At 45.3% G+C, this 20,621-nt stretch overlaps 3 protein-coding genes across 3 annotated transcripts; 2 read left to right on the plus strand and 1 right to left on the minus strand.

Annotated features, from left to right (window-relative positions):
* Positions 1-10,768: 10,768 nt before the first annotated feature.
* Positions 10,769-12,380, minus strand: LOC120694216 (shikimate kinase 2, chloroplastic-like). The gene is made up of 7 exons (XM_039977372.1): positions 12,309-12,380; positions 12,043-12,203; positions 11,831-11,913; positions 11,600-11,729; positions 11,318-11,396; positions 11,160-11,224; positions 10,769-11,069 (listed from the first exon to the last, which is right to left on the minus strand). Exons 1-7 carry the CDS (start codon positions 12,343-12,345, stop codon positions 10,965-10,967), a joined length of 660 nt encoding a protein of 219 aa, XP_039833306.1. The 5' UTR covers positions 12,346-12,380; the 3' UTR covers positions 10,769-10,964.
* A 5,272-nt stretch (positions 12,381-17,652) lies between these two features.
* On the plus strand, positions 17,653-18,232 carry LOC120694217 (indole-3-glycerol phosphate lyase, chloroplastic-like). The gene is made up of 3 exons (XM_039977373.1): positions 17,653-17,907; positions 18,006-18,156; positions 18,207-18,232. The coding sequence occupies exons 1-3, from the start codon at positions 17,653-17,655 to the stop codon at positions 18,230-18,232; spliced, it is 432 nt and encodes a 143-aa protein (XP_039833307.1).
* A 23-nt stretch (positions 18,233-18,255) lies between these two features.
* On the plus strand, positions 18,256-19,373 carry LOC120694220 (indole-3-glycerol phosphate lyase, chloroplastic-like). Its single transcript, XM_039977375.1, has 5 exons — positions 18,256-18,514; positions 18,637-18,714; positions 18,826-18,903; positions 19,001-19,060; positions 19,161-19,373. Exons 1-5 carry the CDS (start codon positions 18,299-18,301, stop codon positions 19,293-19,295), a joined length of 567 nt encoding a protein of 188 aa, XP_039833309.1. The 5' UTR covers positions 18,256-18,298; the 3' UTR covers positions 19,296-19,373.
* The last annotated feature ends 1,248 nt before the right edge of the window (positions 19,374-20,621 follow it).

Below are 20,621 nucleotides of genomic sequence, written 5' to 3' on the forward strand. Positions count from 1 at the left end.
ACAATGAAGACTACAACAATGCCAGAGAGTTCTTTCAAGAAGAAGGACTAGAAGGGAGTTTCGAGATAGACTTAAGTGACGTGATGGGAATGGAAGTGCACAATGAAAGGGTTGCTGACGAGGAAGCTAGAGATGAGGTTGAAAATGCTCATGACTTAGAATTACTCGAGCGGCTGCATTTGGGCAGAGACAGTGAAGATGACATTCCTCCCTCGGATAATGCTGATTATGTCGAGGAGCCTAATAGTGATGATGAGGATTATGATCCAGCTAATCCCGATCATGATAACTATTTCTAATACATGTGTGAACCGAATTATTTAATTCTATGTATATATATTGTTTATTTTGCATATTTTTGCATAATTTGCTATGAACCGAATTGTTTAATTCTATGAACTGATTTTGCATATTTGTGTGTGTATATATATATATTGTTTATTTTGCATAATTTGCTAAGTACATATTGTTCATTTTTGCTGATTCGTTCACTATTATTCATTGTAGGTTATTGATACGAAATGCTAGGCGGCGGTAAAATGAGTTTCCTGAGCTCCTTGTATAGGACTAGTGGTGGAGGGCAAGAGGCTCCTGAGGGGTCCAATGCCTCAGAGGGGTCCAGGAGGTTTTGGGGACGAGGGCCAGGGAGAACAAGAGGAGGTAAGACAGGTGGTGGAGGCCAGGGGAGGACGAGAAGGAGTAGGAGGGAGAGGACACCTTCTCCAGAGGAGCCGCCGGTGGCGGCCAGCGGTGGAGGAGGAGGAGGAGGACTAGGAGGAGGTGGCGGCAGCAAGAGATACGAGGGCGGTGTGGTTGCGAGGACCGTCGCAACTGCCGCAACGGCCGATACCTCTTGTAAGATGCCCGATGATTCGACCAGTAGGGGATAGGTAAGTCACTTTTGATGGTCAGCATTTATTTTTCAATTCATATGTTGAAAATGACAAGACACTAATACTTTATGTTATACACTTTTGCAGGTACTGGGTGCGCGTGCAGGAGGGTGATCACAATAGGAAGCCCAACGACATCCTGGGAGCTCTATGCAGGGAGCTCTTTTCTGGGCTCGTGATGCATGCCAGGGTCCTGGAACCGGCATACACGTGGGATCACTACATCGCTGTCCCAGATGCAAAAGATCGGGAAGGGAGGTCTTTCGGCAACATGGCGAGGCGGGTGCTGAGAGAATTCTAGGTAAATCCTCACACTACATTGGTCAATAGTTACCATATATTTGAAACTCTTGGAATATTGACTGCAAATATCGAGTCTATATGCAAGATTACTACAGGTGTGAGCCAGGATATGAGGCCATGGCGGCTCAGGTGGCTGACACAGCATGTCGCAAACTAGTGAAGGACATGCACTACGAGGCAAGTGTTCAGGCTGTAATTACCTACCGCGCCAATGTGAAAAAAAGGAAGGTCGGCAAAGACGTAGCAAGGAATATGTTCCTCACGCGGGAACAATACTTGAGGGTAATTGACGAAATCACTACTCATTTCTTTTGAATTTGATTTTTTGGAATGTCATCCACTTTGCTACCATTACGTGTAGGTGCCTCCGAACTGGTGTGCTGGCAATGGCGCGTGCTGGGAGATGGTGGTGGACAAGTGGCTCAGCGAGGAGTGGATTCAGAGGCACAACTTATGCCGGGAGCGCCTCTTGTTGATGCAAGGTGCACCACACCATCAAGGCAGCCGAGGCCTTCCCGAGTACAAGGAGGTTTGGTAAGTCATTACACTTTTTCGTACTTTCAAACTCAAAGTTCTGCATTTCTCACTAATCATTGCATTCTTTCGCTTTGCTTACAGTCGTCGTCACATGAAGACCAGGAATGCAACGAGTGTGCAATCCAGGTTATTTCTGCTCCATTTGCCGTTTTGTTGCTTTTAGTTATCTTTTGTTCGTTGACGGAGGTACATCCGGGTACCTCCTAGCCAAGTAGTTATCTCCCGACTGGTTACCTACTCGGTTAGGACCACTCTACACGACTACCCGGCAGACAGGTACTCGGCTGGATGTCGGAAGGTTCCTCTGAGGATCAGGATCAAGGCGCGGTTATGTATTCCGGATATTTAGGGATCTCAACCAACCTGATTCCGTGTAACAACCCAAGTAGATATCTTCCCTTACTTGTAACCCACGGCACCTGGCCTATAAAGACGCTGTGAGGGGACCCATAGAAGATATCTCTCATCTTCCATCATCAAGCTCATACAATACACACAACATAGGATGTAGGGTATTACGCTCCCGAGCGGCCCGAACCTGTCTAAACCCTAGCGTCATCTCGCGACCATCTAGTTCTTGGCTCCGGAATCCCCCCTTCACCTACAAATCTACCACCGGGCATACCCCTGGTGGACTTGCCGGATAAGCAATCCGACATTCGCATTGTAACATTTGGGTGAAATCTTATAGGCCCGGATGGACGAAGAGACAAAGAGGCGGGAGGAGATCGAGGCAAGGCTGGAGGAGGAGCGGATGCTAAGGCAGGAGCAAGAGCGCAGGTGGCAGGAAGTGCAGATGCAGGAGCGGCAGAGGATGGAGCAGGCGCTTCTTGCTGAGTGACAGGCCGCGCAACAATAGATGCAGACGATGTTTTCCTACCTCCAAGGTCTTGGCGCGTCGATCAACTATCAACCACCACCAACGGTGCCCTGGCCTCCACCACCACTGCCACAGATAGGCTTTCCTTATATCTTTCCTCCACCTGGCGCTACAGGCACTCCTGTCAGTATGAATCTATTTATTTTGCTTGCGCATACATATTGACTTAGAAATGTAATCCTATGTCAATTTCTTTTTGCAGAATCAATCGATTGGGGGGTCAAATGAGCCTTCGAACAAGCATTCACCGGCACCGGCGGCATCGCAGTGGCCACCTACCTGATGTAGAGTTGTTTATGGTATTTGTTCTACAGATTTGTGCTTGTTGGACTAGGCTTATTTAATTTGTTGGACTTGTGCTTGTTGAACGTTGCACTTATGGCATCGATGTTGGACTTGTGCTATTTGTGATATTCGTGTGATGTACCGTGAGATATTTGTGCTATTATGCGATATTTGTGATGGATGTGCCTTATATATGCTATATAAACTACCTGGAATGTATATATGTGCTATATTTGAGATGTATGTGGCTATTACAAAAATAAGCAGAAAATAAAAAAAAGCAAACTTTGCTGAGTGTTATTACCCAGACACTCGGCAAAGCGACCATTTTCCTATTTTCTGGAAAACGGCTTTGCCGAGTGCTATAACTTAGACACTCTGCCGAGTGCTAGTCGTGTGGCACTCGGCAAAGTTACCAATTTCGCCGAGTGCCGACCTGGCAGCACTCGGCAAAGTGTGAAACTTCGCCAAGTGCCAACCTGGCAGCACTCGGCAAACTTTGAATCTTTGCCGAGTGCCACGCGTCTGGTACTCGGCAAAGTCCCCGTCCCCCGTCCTGTTCAGCCGTCCCGTTCGCCCGTCCCGTTGGTGCCGTTCGCCCGTCCCGTTTCCACTTTTTTTGCCGAGTGCGATTTGGCACACGGCAAAAGTTTGCCGAGTGCCCGAGATAAGGCACTCGGCAAAGCCGGCTTCGCCAGGAGATGAAATGCCGTGTGCGCGTCGCCGTGAGCTACACTAGGCAAAGTTGTTGCCGAGTGTTTTCCGGACTTTGCTGAGTGTCTGTGGCACTCGGCAAAGTAGCCGAGTCCGGTAGTGTGTGTCCCTCACATTTGAACCATTGAACACCAATTAGGCACTAATCAATGCCTGGTTAATACCATAATCCTTAGTTTAATGAGCAGTAGTAATTAGATGATTATAATGCCATTATGTGGTGTTTTATAGCACAATTGGTCAGCTGAGAGCAGCCCTCTTGCCTATAAAAAGACTTGGAGATGTCCAGGTAAAACACACATGAAAACCATCCACATTCTCTTCTTTCTTTTTCCTGCTGGTGATCTGTGCTCTGGCGTTGAGCTGCTGGATCTTGCCGGCTCTTCTCCTTGGCGTGCACCGAGGTGAAAGGTGAGCGATGTATCTCCGAACCATTACTGTCGTGAAGCCTGCACGAGGGACGACAATAAGGTTTTTGGGCAGTGCAACTGCGCGACCGCTCGAGGCCGAGCGACTACGTTCTACGCTGCCTCAACTACGATCTTCACTGCATCGATTCTTCACGGGGATGGAGCGCTGATTCGTAAGTAAAATGAAATTTTACTTGAGTTTGTTTCAGCTTGTTTTGCTGTGTCGTTTCTTCAGAGCAGTAGCATTGTTATTTGATTTTTGCCTCGAATTGATATTTGGTTCTTTTAAACGCATATATTTCTAGCATATAGCTCCGGCACATGCACACCGTACCCTCACACACTCATTCATCGCGTGTGCTTTTATTGTTTCTTGACCTTCCTTCAGGCCCGTCCATGGCCCCGGGCGAGCTGGGCGACGGCACAGGCCCCCAAACGGAGGGGCCCCCAAGTAGTTAATGTTGTTATTATTGTATTATTGTATATAGAATTTTGTTAACCATTCTTGTTACTGTTGCATCTTCGGAAAGATATTTTTCTAAACTTAAGTTATTGAAATCCTATTTGCATTCTACTATGACGCAAGAAAGTCTCAATGGATTGGTGACAATAGCAATTGAAAATGATGTCCTGGAGATCAACTATGAAGATATAATTGAAGATTTCATTTCTAAGAATACGAGAAGGATGCTGCTCTTTAGTAGAACATGAGGTCAATTGTATTTTTTTATAGTTTTACCATTCTAGTTTGATATATTTCAAAATAGTGTTTGAAATAATACGTACTAAAGTTACATAATTGTATGAAAAAATATATTAGTTATATTCGATATATTATTCTTATATATTTTAGGGCCCCACTTTACATTTCGTCCTGGGGCCTTGAATTCCTGGAGACGGCACTGCCTTCCTTGTGATTACTTCCAATGCAACACACCTCCATGCATTACACTGTCGAATCACAATCACACAGCGGTGTCTGCCAGTGTGTCTGTGATCAGAGTGAGAGTGCCGGATCCAAGTTGGACTGTGACAGTATTGTGCACATGGTTCATGCACGCGCATGCCATCGCCTCAGCTCATTCGAAAATGACATCATAGCCAAGCTAAGATTTTAGCTTGATACTTTAACCAGCCAGCTTGGCTCGCGAACCGAAACAATAAAAGGCTAAAAGCCAAGTCCAAGAGCTGCCCAACAACATTCGGGCCCTGTTCTCAGCACACCCCTCAACTAAAAAACTCTACCCTCACAAAAAAAATACTTCTAAAATCTAAAAAAATATTAGGAATAACATATGTGACTGACAGTCAAACTATCATATAAAGCAGAATATTTTTTTATATTGCTGAAAGTTCTATTTTTAAAAAAATCATTCCACATTAAAAAAAATATTCCAAAAAACAATCAAAGTGTGGTCTTATTTTGAAGATTTTGGTGCGAGAAACACAGTGGTGCAGTCAGATTTTGATTTGGATATATGGTTTTTAAAAATATAACTATGTGACACCTTAACTGTTAGTCATATGTTTGACTCCTAATAGTCCCCCTAAAACCCAGCTCGACGACTATGCCTTTTCCCTCCTGATTTCCCATTGACGCCCCGTCCCCGACACCCCGAGTCCCTGAGAGGCTGAGACCTAAAGACGCCCCATCCCTGCCGACTTCACTTTTTTTTTGAAAAAACCTGCCGACTTCACTTGCCCGCCAGCTGCCTGACCCTGAGTCCCCGACACTCGGCCCCTCGCATGGTCTTGGGCCTCCGCAGCCCACCCCATCCCCTCGCGATCGCTCCCTGCATCCCTACTCTTTTTTTTTTGAGCTGGTTCACAAGCTAAACCAGCCATCTCGAGCCGGCAAGGAAACCAAGCAGAGCTTAACTCTTGGCTCGCTCTGAACCGAGCCGAGCTGACTTGATATCCAGCCTTACACACATGGACCTTCACCTTCTGCTGTTTGACCTTTAGTGGAAGGGAGGATCATCAAAGCAAGGATACGCTAGCTCGAGCTCATTGCATTGGTTGTGTTTGATGAGGCAGCTGAGCTTCCGGGTCCGAGAAAGAGAAGCAGAACGAGACGTGTTTTCTGGTCTAGGAAAGAGATCGGAGACGTACAGCTATGTTAAGGGCAGAATTGAACGAACATGTATGACGAAGGTCCTCGTGATTGAATGCGATCTCCTGACGTTGAAAATGTATGTATACAAAAAACTCGAAGACACTAAATTAAACTATCCAAGACTAACTAAGAACACGTACGGCAAAGAATTTGTTTACACACGGTGCCAAGAAAATTACTAGGACAGGACGGAGTGAGCTTACACACGCATGTGCCATCACCTAGCTACCATCAAATATGTCGGATTTCTATCACCGGATAGTGAATTTACGCCGTGCTTCTCCATACCTCGATGGCTAACACTCAAAGATGAGATTTTGACTGATTCGAGCAATCACCCTACATCCTGTATGGGGGCGGTGTGCTTCATGTTCTGGCATTCTATACAACGGGACGCTTGTAAACGAGTGTGATCGTTGGTGTGTGTGCGTGGGCTCCAAGTGTGTGAGCCTATTTTCGCATCATTCTAGAGAGAAGGTCCATCTCTACCTTATATATCTCAGTGGACCTGGCTACATTGCGAGAAGAAGGGGTGCCTCACCCTTTGGGTCGGCATCCCGGCAGGGAAGGTCAGAAGTTCTATACATGTCCTGGGCTTGGGTCCACCGGTCAGTTGCCTCGGTACTATTCATCATCTCTTGGCAAGGAATCCCGATCTGCCGGAGGCGGGAGTCGGTCTGTGAGCCGCCACACCCTTAAGTGAGCCCCTTTAACCGAGCCGAACCTATAGGCCGACCAAGCCGGCCGATCTACTTTAGGCCCATAACACCGCAACCTTTTTCTTTTTCCATTTGTTTTTCTGCCCCAACATGTGGGACCCATCTATCGGTGGCTCTGTGCTACTGATGTGTGGGTCCACTAACCCATGGACCCCACTATTCACCAGTCAACATTGATGTCAGTAGGGCCCACTGCTGATGTCAGCAATTCTTACCCTCTGGTGATGTTGTGCTGACATTAGCATACCATGTGGCACGCTCTGATGCTGCCACATGGCACCTCTTTGTGATTTTCTTTTTTGATAATCACTTATCAATTTCAAAAAAATCTTTAACCATAGAAAAGTTATAATAAATTAACCGAACCTCCAAAAATTATCAAACCAATTTTATAATTCTTCTAAAACCATGATATACCCATTGGAGTGGGTTTTGTTGTGATTTGGATTTGAGCCGTTTTGTGCACTTTTGCACTTTAGTCACCATTTTTATATGTAATTATGATTAGGGCTCTACGAGAAGGAGCCGATCAACGTCCCAATCGACCTAGAGGACCTCACGGATGACCAGAAGTCCCAAGAAAAATACAAAGAATCATAAGGTTCATGTCCATCTACGATTTGAATATCTATTAGGCATTGCGAACTGAGAGGCGCAGCCTGTCAGTGGCAAGCTAATTCCCTGCTTAGACCCATGAGGACCTTCCTTAACCAAGATCGAAGCCCAAACTGTGGCACCCACGTCGTCCCTGAAAATTAAGGTATGCCAACTAAGAGTTTACAAAAGTTTTTATTCCCAACTATAGTTTTAATTCCCATACGGCCTGAGGCTCATGTGCCGGCCCATGGCCCGACACAAAGTTAATTTATCGAGCCCAATTGCAGTTTCATACCACTAAAGATTAATGAAGTTTAATATCTATCAAAAACCATGTGGGGAAAAGAAATATTTGAAAACCAATACTCTACAATAATCTCATGGAGTTTTAAGGAGTATTTTATGTCCGTTTGATATCTCCATAAAAATACAGTAGGGAAACAAGAGATAAGACATACACTTATGCTAGCATTGTCTCATTAAAAACTTTACATGAGAAAAAACTTTATAGGAAAACTCATAAAATAAAGAGATCAATGCGATGTTAACAAAGTTAATTTTCAAGAGACACTCCCCCTGAATCTTTCAACTATGGAAGCTGCCTCATGCCAATCCCTCAAGTCACATTTTTCAAGTTGGGAGGCTGGTTGAGATTTGGTGAAAAGATCGGCTAGGTTGTCAAAAGATTTGGTCTGCAAGTTTATTTCTCCGCTCTGCTCCAACCATGCGGGAAAAATAACTTGGAAGTTATGTCTTCAGTCATATTGCTCTTGATATAATCTAACAAAAGCAGTGTTATTCTCATAGATAATGGTAGGTGCTTTTATGGAGCTAATTCCACATGATTGTTCTATGTGGTTTATCATCTTGCGGACGTGATTCATCATATAGTGCGATAATCTCAAAATGATTTGTGGATTTTGCCACAATTGTTTGCTTAGACGATTTGCATGAAAGGGTTGTTCCTCAATGAAGAAAAAGAACTGTGTCCGTGATCTTGGGTCTTTCCAAAGAATAGTCTAAGATCCTTTTTGACATTTAAGTATCTAAGGACCTGTTTACCCCTAATCCAATGGCTTTTTGTTGGAGCAGCACTATGCCTTGCTAATAGATTCACTGCAAAAGCAATGTCTGGTCCGGTGCTATTTGCAAGGTACATTACTGTTGCAATGATACTTGGGTAAGGGTATTCTGGACCCAGTATCTCTTTTTCTTCCTCCCGTGGTTGGAAAGCATCTTTCTCAAGTACAAGGACCGAACAACCATGGGGTTTTAGTTGGATATGATTTATCCATATTTATTTTTCTAATATTTTTTGTACATAGATAGATTGATGCACTAGCATTCTAGATGGAAGGTGCTCGATTTGCAAACCTAAGCAAAATTTGGTTTTACCCAAATCGTTCACCTCAAATTCCATCGTCTGATGACCGCGGGAATTATCAATATCTTGAGTGCTGCCAGTCATATTTTCGTAGGAGATCTTTTGATGAAGATGCACGGACAATCATCATTGTTGGAATAACCTTTCTGTATAAGGTACTCACTCAGCACATTGCACCACATTCTTCCCGACTATTTAAGATCGTATAATGATCTTTTAAGCTTTACACAATACATGTTGCTCTTTGCGATCGAATTCGGTATAGAGACTCCATGGGGAACCTTCATGTACATATCTGGATCAAGTGGCCAATAAAAGGTATGTAGTCACAACATCCATCAACTACATAGATAGATAGTTTTATATCAGAGATATTAAATATTGGAAAGTAATTTCACTCATTACTAGAGAGTAAATTTCATTGAAATCAATGCCGAGCCTCTACGTGAACTCTTATGATATGAGCCTGCTTTTTATCTCATTGCCTCAATATTCTCATTCCACTTCCAGGTAAAAACCAATTTGAAACACATATAAAAGGTTTTCGGATGTGTAGGTATTATTGATGAGAGAATACATCTCTTTTTGTGAGGGAGGCCAATTCCGCCTTGATTGCCTCCTTCCATTTGTTCTAGTTCAAGCGCTTCTTGCACTCTCTCATGGATTTAGGATCTGGATCATTTTAAAGGTTGTCGGCAATTGATGTCATGAAATATGCATCTACAATTGTAGTCATTCTATTATATGATTCTCTAGAATCAATATAATTAGTGCAAATTCCTTATACCCCTTTTGACTGTTCACTATTTTTCAATACAACACTGTTAAGGTGTTCCGATGTCTCATCATCAGGATTTGGGTGCATTGTTGATGTGGGAGTAGGATTTGGGTGCACAATTGATGTGGGAGGTGAATTTAGTATGTCCACTTGGTGTCTCTCAACTTGAGGTTGAGCTGGATTTACCTATTCATAGGAGTTAGTTCCTCTGTTTCCTGGTGCGCGTCGTACTTCTTTTTTTTTGAGATGGTAGATGAATAATTTTATTTGGTACCTCTATTCTCTTTAGCACATTTATTGCGACAGGTAATGATTTTGTGACACCTTTGATGTTGGTAAATGCGTATGGCAATTTGCATGCAATATTTTTAAATTCAATAATTTTTTGAACATGTCGTTCAGTTTCTTTGGCACGTGGATCCTCCTTTAGGATGTCAGTGGCAACCCAATTGATTTTCTAACATTCAGTATAGTACTTCAATTCTCTCCCTAACACTAGAAAATGATCTTCAGTGATGATACAATCTGTGTGCCGGGCAGTGAGCAGGTCCCCTTTTCTTGTGAGGGCTCATAGAGGTACGCTTTGGTTGGAGGATCACTATTTGTATTTCTTAATATCATAGATAAATCTGCTAGCGCACTTGATACCACTGTAGTATTTTACTCATGTGTAATTTCAATGTCGTATTTATATTTCTGCAAGGAAGACGGCAGTTAAAGAATTGATAAGTTAATGATTCATTATTGCTTGGATATCCAATGTACAAACATGGGTATATAGATATGGAGGTAGTGTCACACACAAATTACTCAAACTGCACCCACATGTAGCGGCATGTCGTTTCGTTACTCATTTCCAGGCCAAAACCCTCCCCTTCCACTAGGATAAAATCAATTTTGGCGTTTGGGTAGTGGGATATGGATGATGGGAACGGGAAATGAGGTGGGATGGAAATTTTATCTATCATTTGTTAGTATTATTGTGCTTGTAAATATAGTTGGTTTACATCGGAGAGATTTTAATGATCTCCTTACACATTGCTTTCTTGCTCAGATTTAAAGGAAAAAACAAACAATTTACCATGAAGTTTATGTGAACTTTGTAAAAGTTCTTGTCTCTGAAATAAACAGGCTCCGCGGAGCAAAGAAAGCTTGCCGAAAACCAGCATGTAAAAACCTCTTTCATCCGTGGAGCTTCTCTCATTAGCTCCATCCATCAGTTGTTGTATAGTCCACCCTTTTGCAGGTAGGGTATCTTTCATTCTATGATCCCTTTCCAGATTTCAGAATGAAGAACAAACAAATACTTTAGAGTGGCTGTATTCTATTGCTACACATGGTCGAAATTCTACAAGGTTTGGACCCTACGGCTATGTGAATCAACTTGCAAGTCGCCCACTTGGCTATGGATTGTGGGATGTTCATTGACAAAGTTTCCAACCTGGAGTAGCGCCTGAAATGCAGAATGGTTTCAGATTAGGGCAAAAATACATGAACTGTGACCACGTTGTAGTGTGTCAATTGAACAATGATGGTACAATACCTCGATGGCGATATCAGTCGGTGTCAGCTTAGAAACATCACCGTGGCCCTGCTTAGCTGCGATCTCTGCACAGGTATACATAGTGTGATGAGATACTTAGTATATGTCATAGAACAAGATCATGAAGGGGGCAAAAATTGATAGAACGAGAATAGTACCTTCAAGAGACACTCTTGCATCGGCGTTCGCATAAGCCTCACCTCTTTGCTCCGCAAGCATGCTCAGTTTCGTGAAAGCCTGAAGCAAACTTAGTTCAGCTCTTTGTGCACTTTAACCATTGTAGACAATAGGGCACGTAGTAAGATACAAGTAAATGGAATGCTAAGGGTATTTTCATTGCAAGTCTTTGCAGGAAGCCTGAGTGCCTGACTAACCTTACAGTTGGGATCTGTCTTATGGAAAAACTAAAACATAATAGTTTTAAGGATGAAAATAAATACCGCTGTGTATGGATCGTCAGATGGTTGGTCTAGGAGAGGACGAGAAGCAGTCCCCACTTGAGCAATACGTTTTGCAAGTGCGTCCACAGGTACATCCAACCAAACAGATAGACCTTTCTTCATGTAATTCCTGTTTTTTTTAAAAAGGAAAGCAATCATAATTACTATTTTGCTGAGAACAAACAACAAGTTCAATTCACAAGACCAGAAAAACCTAAGTTATTCTAGTACCAGTTGATTGGCCTAATAACAGCACCACCTCCAGTTGCAACAACTAATCGCTGCATTGAGGACAAATCCCTCAAGACATTACTCTGCAACATGGGAAAGCAGAGGAACATGGAAGTGTCGTTCCATAAGGCTTTCGGTTTTCATTACTAAAAGGAGAATAACAGTTCAATGAATTACATAAGAAAATATATAGAAACTCAGCGAGCATTTACCTCATTCTCTCTGAAAAACGCTTCACTATGAACCTTAAATATTTGAGCAACGGAAGGCATGCCAACTGCTTGTTCTACCAACTTATCACTGTCAAAGAATGAATAGCCCAGAACTTCAGCCAATATCTTTCCCACCGTGCTCTTTCCAGAGCCCATCATTCCTGCAGTAAGAACTCACTCATTGATTCCTGATGAGGCGAAGAGGACAGATCAATATATAAATTGGTCAAGACTCAATAGAGAAGTATCAGAAGTTCAGAACTAACCCACTAGGTAAATGCACCGCCCATTCAATTGGAACATAACTTCTTCGGATTTCCTCTGCAGTTACAGTGGAATATACATCACAATTCACAAACATGGCCTAAAAGCAAGGAAATTACGGTGGCACATTTGATTTAATTCATACTAGGACTTTGTTTGTTTACCTTTAACAAGAGGGCCTCGCCAACTGAGTTATGCAAGCTCTCACTGCCTACATGAGATGAGGAATAACGAAAGTCAATTTGAGTCTCCAGGTTGTGGATTTGACCCAGCCAAAGCCAACCATCACCAACCCACAACGTTTATTCCAACTGATGATCAACAACCCAAAATGACTCTTTTCTAAACGAAATCAAATGCCATACGCACGCCCACCACCTCCTAAATCGCACAAAACCAAACCCTGAACGGACATGGAACCATCGATCCAGTCCTTAAATTCACATCAATTCGACGGAAGAAATTAAAGCTCACCTCGAGATGCCCTGACGCAGCGCAGCGGGGCGACGGGGTTGGTCCCGCGAACCCGCACAGCGACGGCCGCCGCTCCGGCACTTCCAGCTCCAACCCGCAGGCTCCCCACCCGGGCCTGCTTCTCGCGGCCGAGGAACGCGCTTCGGCGCCCGCCGGCGGCCCCGGCACCGACGCGAGGCGTGCGTGACTGCATCGCCATGCTAGCGCCCACCTCCATTGCTCTTGGCTGGCTCTTGCGGCACGGGTGCAGGCAACCTGCGACACTGGAAGGAGTCAGGGAGGAGGGGGCACGAGACGAGAGGGAGGATGATCGGGCGAGGAGCGAAGTGGTGGTGGCTGCCTCGAGTCTTGACGGCGAACACAGACAGGGGGCTTGCTTTAAATAGCGCGATGCGATGGGTCCAGGCGGCCAGCGAGGGGCGCTGACATGGCGTACACTCGCTTCGGCGTCGGAAAAGGGTGCGCACTTTCCTGTTGATCGGGATCGGGCCGGTGAGCATCCCTGCCACCGCCAGAGCGTGGCATGCAGCTCGAAATTTATCATTTGCCCCCGCATGAGAAACGAGATTCGCGGAGGGGCGACTGATGACTTCTGCTGACTACTGCTCTGCACCGCGAGTGAGCGAGCTGCTGTTCCCTTTCAGCAGCAAACACACCTTTCACGTTTGCTTTGGGTTTTCGTGTTATTATTATTTTCCCAGATGCATGCTCACCAACTTTCATTTTACAATGTGTATCCTTCTAATTGTTCCCTCGTAGGCATGTTATGGATTATTGAATGAAAATGATTATCAATTCAACTTTTTTACAATAGTTGGGGGCAAAATGGTTGGCTTATGAGGCTCGATCCGACGGTTCAGAATTGATAAGCATCGAGAGGCGCAAAAAGAGAGGCACCTATAGGCATCGGATGCATATTTAATGGTGGGCCCATAAGCACCATATGCCTATTAAATTGGTGGGCCCAACTTTAAAAAAATAATTTAAATAATTCTATTTTGAAATTATTTTATTTAATCAAGGGTAAGATAGTAAATTGATATAAGTTGGAATAATGTTTGGAGTAGTATAGTTGAAAGAGAGGATTTAGTGGACTATAGTCTCATGATAAATTGGGTTTCGATTTGTCCTTCATCCAACCGGCGGCACTTTCCCCAGTCGGTGGATTGTGTTGGCTCGTTCGTTTTCCTGGTCGGTGGCGAGGATGACCCAGTGAGCATGGTCGCCACGCCCAGGAGCGTTCCGGCGGCGGTGGCCGCGATCCCGGTGTCGGCGCGCGCCGGGGAGCGGAGGAACACTGCCCGGCCCGCGCTCAGGCCCGCGGCGGGGACGAGCAGCCGGGTGCCGTGCCTGTGCAGAATGAATTGAAAGCATAAGCGCATCGATCCACCAATGGTCAAGATCATCACTAGCACCAAGGAGCAGACGATCAACGTGATGATCCCACGTCCTAGATCGTCATAGCATGAGGGAGACAACGGTGATCCAAGGTGTATATACGAATGTGTACCAGTGGACAGCCGCGGAGCCCCCAGCTTGTCCATGAAGCTCGTGAACGAGAACGATTCGGGCCTCGAGTTCTCCGGCGCCTCGATGCTCCCGGACGATGAGGTGGTCAGCGGGGAAGACCGAGCCAAGGGAATCAAAGGAAGTCACAGCTCGCGATCGATCAAACCTGCGGCGCAGTGCTGCGACGACCGGTCGTGCGTGCGGAGGTGTCCGGCGTGTAAGTTCGGGCTGGCCGGCACGGTGGGGGCTCGAGAGCAGAGCGGCGGCGGGGAGGCGGTGTCCCGCATCCGTGGGCTTTGGGCGACGATGTGTGGTGGGGCTGTGGTTGAACTGATTATCGTAGTACCCTTCGTCAATTAAGTTTAATTAGAACTACTAATTTCGATAAGCATTCATAGGCATTAAAAAGCATCCACAACCACCGTAAAAGATCTCTTATCAATTATCATACGTGTAGGAGAGAGGGAGATAGGAAGGGAAAATATTTAATTGTCTCTTCTCTGTTTTCCAATTCTTTAGTGGCCCACCATTTTATATTGAAAGAATTATTTCCTTGACCCTAAAAATTGTTATGTTTTGTTTTTTTTAACCTTTTTTCTCTTAAACTTAGCTATTTGGCTCCAAAATGAGTTTCATTTACTTTTTTGGCCCTTCCATCACCTGTAGTTAGGTCTACAGTCTAATTATATTTGAAAGCATCAGTTTAGGTTTTAACCAAGAAAGTGACAACATAAAGTAATTTTTCGTGATTTTTTGGTATTTTCTGATTAGTAAAATAATTTCTAGGCATTTACAAATTTATTTTCAGTTTTTAAATCATATAAAGTCACATAAAATCTTTTAGGTGAGAGATGCTCGTCAAATGAGCTTTTCGCCACGGGCCCTCAAGTCACTCCTCCAGAGGTGACACGGGTGGCTAAAAACCTAGCGCCGCCACCCCCATCTCCCGCTTCACCCAGTCGCGCCGCGCATAGGACCTGGCCACTGGAATGTCGCGCCGCAGCGAGGATGGTGGCGGCGGGACTAAAGGAGTTTCACGGGTTTGTGCTATCAACCAGGACTAAAGGACCCTCCCCGGTTTTTGTTACCAATCGGGACTAAAGGGGGTTCCACGGGTTGTCTTAAAATGATAGCATCCTAACTAGTGTCACAGAGCTATGTAGGTGGGATGGTAAAAAACCTATACGCGAGACAAGAGGTCACAAGTTTGACTCCTGGACGTGGAGTAAATATTTTTGTTTTACCGCCTAGACCCTTTAGTCCCAGTTGTGGGAATTGGGACTAAAGATCCGGGTCTTTAGTCCCGAATTCATTGTCTCGGTTCAAAAACAGGGATGAAAGGGGGGTTTGAAACCGGGACAAAATGGCATTTGTGTACTAGTGCAACTCAATTAAAGTGTACTCGAACATCTTTCCTTTGGGAGATCTATCATGAGCTGAGCGTTCAATTCAAATTAATGTCATCGGCATGCATTGCATGTTCCTCATTTCATACATGACTGGCTTAAGCTAGTTTGTGCTGGATTATTAAAACATAAGCAAAGACGACGATGTATTACTGCAGATTGCACAAGATGCCACCGACATGGTCTGCTTCATTTCGGCTGGCATGTGCCCAGATTCGCTAATTTATTTCTAAAATCAATATGTGACAAATCATTTCCCACCCCCTAAGAATATAATTAATCGTCATGCATACCACACGTTAGGCATGTGCCATATAGTCGTTTGATTATTCGACGAGTATTTGGGGTTTGTTCTCAACTAACCATGTAGTGAAATTCGTACATTTGCAAGATCGTGCATATTTAAGGCGTGCGGCGACACTTTAGATATGATTTAACAAATGAGCACCGGTACGGTAGCATGCTTGTTACAGCAACCAATGCAATGCTTATCACGAGAAGCTGCATTCTGTGTTCGTGGAGAAAGAATCATTAGCTATATTCTTGTTTTTTATGTGATAGTTGCTACATTCTTCGGTAAACAATGCTGATGGCGGTGCTGGCCTTTTCAGAAGTTTTTTTTATTCTTTTCTTTATACGAGAACACACAAGTGTTCAGATGTTGCAGCTCTCAGTATTCTTCAGCACTACCACAGATAGCGGTGATGGGCGCAGACTCCCATCTTACTATGACAATTTACGACAAACCGATAACATCTATACTATAAAGGATGAAACTTTGAGATACAATTTCTTCATAGATTTACTCTTCCTTACCCCACATAGATGCATGGGTCCACATATGAGGCTCGATGTTTAACGAGAAAGGAGAACCCAAGAAAATGACTGAAGCAAAATAATTCCACCAAATGCCCATGTTTTCGTTGCACGTACCCGCAAGTGTACCGGGATCTGATAGCAGCCATTGCAGGCAAGAGCGTCGCAGAAAAGGCTGCTGAACGCGCCAGATGGTCCGCTGGTCTGTTCCCGTCCTAAAGTATGTGCAGATATAACCGTCCTGTGGGCCTGAATCTGGGGGGAGTACATTCCGTCCAAACGCTTGATTTCGTGCAGGCTTGAATACAAAACAGGGTAAGGGCCTCGACTTCACTTTATTTCACGCTGGTTTCTTGGCATATTTGGAAAGAGCGGAATGGCAGGGGTCTATATTTTAATTATACTATTAGGTTTGTTATGATGATATATTTAAGACGAAGACTATACTCAAATGTGGTTTTTTGTTATGTTAGAATAATTATATAATTATATTGTGAATGTGGAACAATTATTGTTCCAGTTATACAATAAAAATTGTTCTATATCTCCAAAAAATGTTCTAAAAATTTATCTAATTTTGATCACAAAGAGTGCAATGGTATCAATCTTCAAACAAGTCATCGATCCGTCCTAACGGGATTTTTTTTTAATTTTTCATTCTAGCACGGTAGCCTCCTCTCCTTCTTTATCTCCACCAAAACTCGCACAAGCAAGCATTCGGTCTGGGCTGTGATTTAAATATGTGCCCGGACAGAATCATGCATCCACACACGTTTTTTCCACATGGATATAATAAGATGCTCGATCGATGCGGAAGCGCATCATCCCAATCACGTCGCGCCCCATGCATGCATGCCGCCGCGTCGTCGTTGATGACTGGCACCTTCCCCGGCCGTCACTTTGCTAGCTGCAGCTATATAAACGTGGGCAGAAGCATCTCATCCTCCCACCACCACTGGACGGACCTCCAAAGTTTCCAGCGTTAGTTCAAGAAACACAATAGCACCGCCGCTAGTAGAAACCAGCGCCACGGTGATCGACCTGCTCCTGCTCGGCTCCTCCCCACACACGAGCGGAGATAAGCTTCAACCCATCGATCGATCAAGCGAGACAATCCCGTGCCACCTAGCCACTAGCGACAATGGCTTTCGCGGTCAAGGCTGCATCGACCTCCCAGTGGACTTTGTCCCCGGCGGTTCATCAGCCGTCATCGCTCACGACGCGGGCGGCGGCGTCGGTCGCGAAGATGCCGGCGGGGCGGAGGAATGCTGCGGCGGCGGTCATCAGGGCGGTTGCCGCCTTGGCTCCGCCGCCTGCCCCGGCGCCTCCCAGGCCAGCGGGCAAGCGGTGCCTACCGTTGTCGCAGACCATGTCCAGGCTCAAGGCGCGGGGCAAGGTGTGTACTGTGCACTCATGTCATCCATAGATTGTAGCCTCGGCTTGCGTGTACGAACGAATTCCCAATGAGCTTTGGTGTGGCGTGCGTGATTGCAGACAGCGTTCATCCCGTACATCACCGCCGGTGACCCCGACCTAGCGACGACGGCGGAGGCGCTGCGGTTCTTGGACGCCTGCGGTGCTGACGTCATCGAGCTCGGCCTGCCCTTCTCCGACCCCGACGCCGACGGGCCCGTCATCCAGGCACGCTCGCACAACTACCTAGCAAGCAACGCGATCCCACCCTGCGCATGCGAGATCGGGCGCGCTCAAGCTTTGCCTGACCCATCGTGTAATTGTTCTTCAATCTTCAGGCCTCAGCAGCGCGGGCGCTGGCGAGCGGCACTACGATGGATGGCATGCTGGCGATGCTCAAGGAGGTGAAGCCGGAGCTGTCGTGCCCGGTGGTGCTCTTCTCCTATTTCAACCCCATCGTCCGGTGGGGGCTGGCTGACTTCACCGCCGCCGCCAAAGAAGCCGGTGTAGACGGTCTGATAGTCCCCAACCTCCCTTATGCTGCCACCTATGACCTCAGGAGTGAAGCCATGAAGAACAACCTCGAGCTGGTAGGTCCATTCGCCATCCATCAATTTTTTATTCCTATTCTACCTTTGCCATCGCGAATGCTGAGACTGAGACCAAGGAAGTTTTAATTTTGTTGACTGACCTGAACAATGGCTGCACGCAGGTGCTGCTCACAACACCATCTACACCGGAAGAGCGGATGAAGGAAATCACAAGAGCTTCTGAAGGTTTTATTTATCTTGTAAGTGCATGCCGTGTCCATATATATGAAACCGCAATTGTTTCTTGAAAGTTTGAGTTCCCATGTCTGAATTTGATGATAACATTTCCTGGTCCTACTCAATCGTTGCAGGTGAATGTCGATGGCGTTACAGGTCCCCGCGCAAACGTGAGCACACGTGTCGAATCTCTCATTCAAGAGGTTAAACAGGTATACATATATTTTAAATGGAGATATGTAAAGTCCGCCCCTTTTTCATTAGCCAACACTTCTGCCAAGCACTGAGCCGTTGCATTGTTCGTTGCAGGTCACTGACAAACCCGTGGCTGTTGGATTTGGCATATCAAGACCTGAGCATGTAAAGCAGGTAAGAGAACGAAGTTACAATCACATTAGCGCTGATTTACTCATTAAGCAATGGCTAATTTTATCGTGACCAAATTTACTCACCTTTTTCCGCTGGACAGATTGCGGAGTGGGGAGCTGATGGAGTTATCATCGGCAGTGCAATGGTGAAACAGTTAGGCGAAGCAGCATCTCCCAAAGAAGGTCTAAAACGGCTAGAGGATTACACCATGAGCATGAAGAATGCATTACCATGAAATATAAATGTATACTACACGATCTGTAAAAGGGAAGCACCACTAATACTGAAGCTGCCTTTCGGCTTTGGTGGTCGATCGTCTTAGGCAAATGCAACAAAATTTCTGTAGGACCGGAAAATGCGACCAGAGGGGGGGTGAATGGGAGCAACTCAAAATAATTTCGCACGGAAGCAAACAGATCAAACTCCCAAATTTCAAGAACTTTAGCAAATTAGATCCAAACGCGAGGAAACTCGAAACATAGGTTCACAAGATCACTAGAAATCTATTCTCAAAATATTATGCAAGGAAATTAAGTATAAAATGCGGATCAAGAAACATAGATTGAAACCGACGATAAACCTGACGAAGAACAAATAAGCACGATGCAATGAAACGAAGAACAATACTTAATGATAAAGTATTAAACCAAGTACTTGTTCTTACAAAATTGCATCTAGCCTCCGCCCGATCGTCCTCCCTCTCTTGATTAGAGAGATCAACAAAAATCCCTCACTAGGAATTAAACCCTAGGCTAGACTGGAGAGAGGAGTGCACGCAAGAAGAGCTTCAGGGAGGCGGCTACTGTAGCGCGGAACTGTTCACGGCGGCTACTGTAGCAAACGCCCAAAAACCCTAAAACGCATGCCCCTCAATCCTAGGTGCCACATATTTATAACCCATAGGGTGGCACTACCTAAATTACAAATTTGCCATTACGTAAATCAAATTAACGTAATCGGCGCGTATCACTCAATATCATCCTCCACGGCAAACAATCTCGATGTCCGCGATCCTTCCATCTAGCACCATGGCGTCCCGTGATCTCGCCGCACGACGATCCGGAATCTTCTCGCGATCGACAATTGTCCCCGTCTTCAGCCACGTCCGCCGCAACGAACGTCCGGGATCTTGGTTTTGTGGCTTAACCAAGAAACCGTCCACCAACGTTCTCTCGCTGTGTCGTCAGGTACAGTAGACATACACCGCACGATCTCAAATCCCTCGAACGCAAGTCTTGATCCACCCTTCACCGCTCTCAGTCCATCGGCGTGGCATCATATCTTCATTCTTCACACGTCGCCGCATGTTCAGTCTCCACCTATCACCTGCATCGACACCAACCAAGAGAAACATCACACGCACACTGTGTTGTTCAATCACTCATCACAAGGTCCTAGCCCCACGGGCATCTCAATTTCCATATGTGGTCACTAGCTAGTTGAAGCTGCTACGTACCGTACCGTGACTTGATCAAGCCCTCAACATGTACGCATGCACACAGCGCACCATCCTTATTAATCCAATACCAGTCCTCGCTTGTCAGTTAGGCTTGACCTCTTT

Source organism: Panicum virgatum, unplaced genomic scaffold, assembly GCF_016808335.1.
Source record: "Panicum virgatum strain AP13 unplaced genomic scaffold, P.virgatum_v5 scaffold_4237, whole genome shotgun sequence".
Classification (NCBI taxonomy): Eukaryota; Viridiplantae; Streptophyta; class Magnoliopsida; order Poales; family Poaceae; genus Panicum; species Panicum virgatum.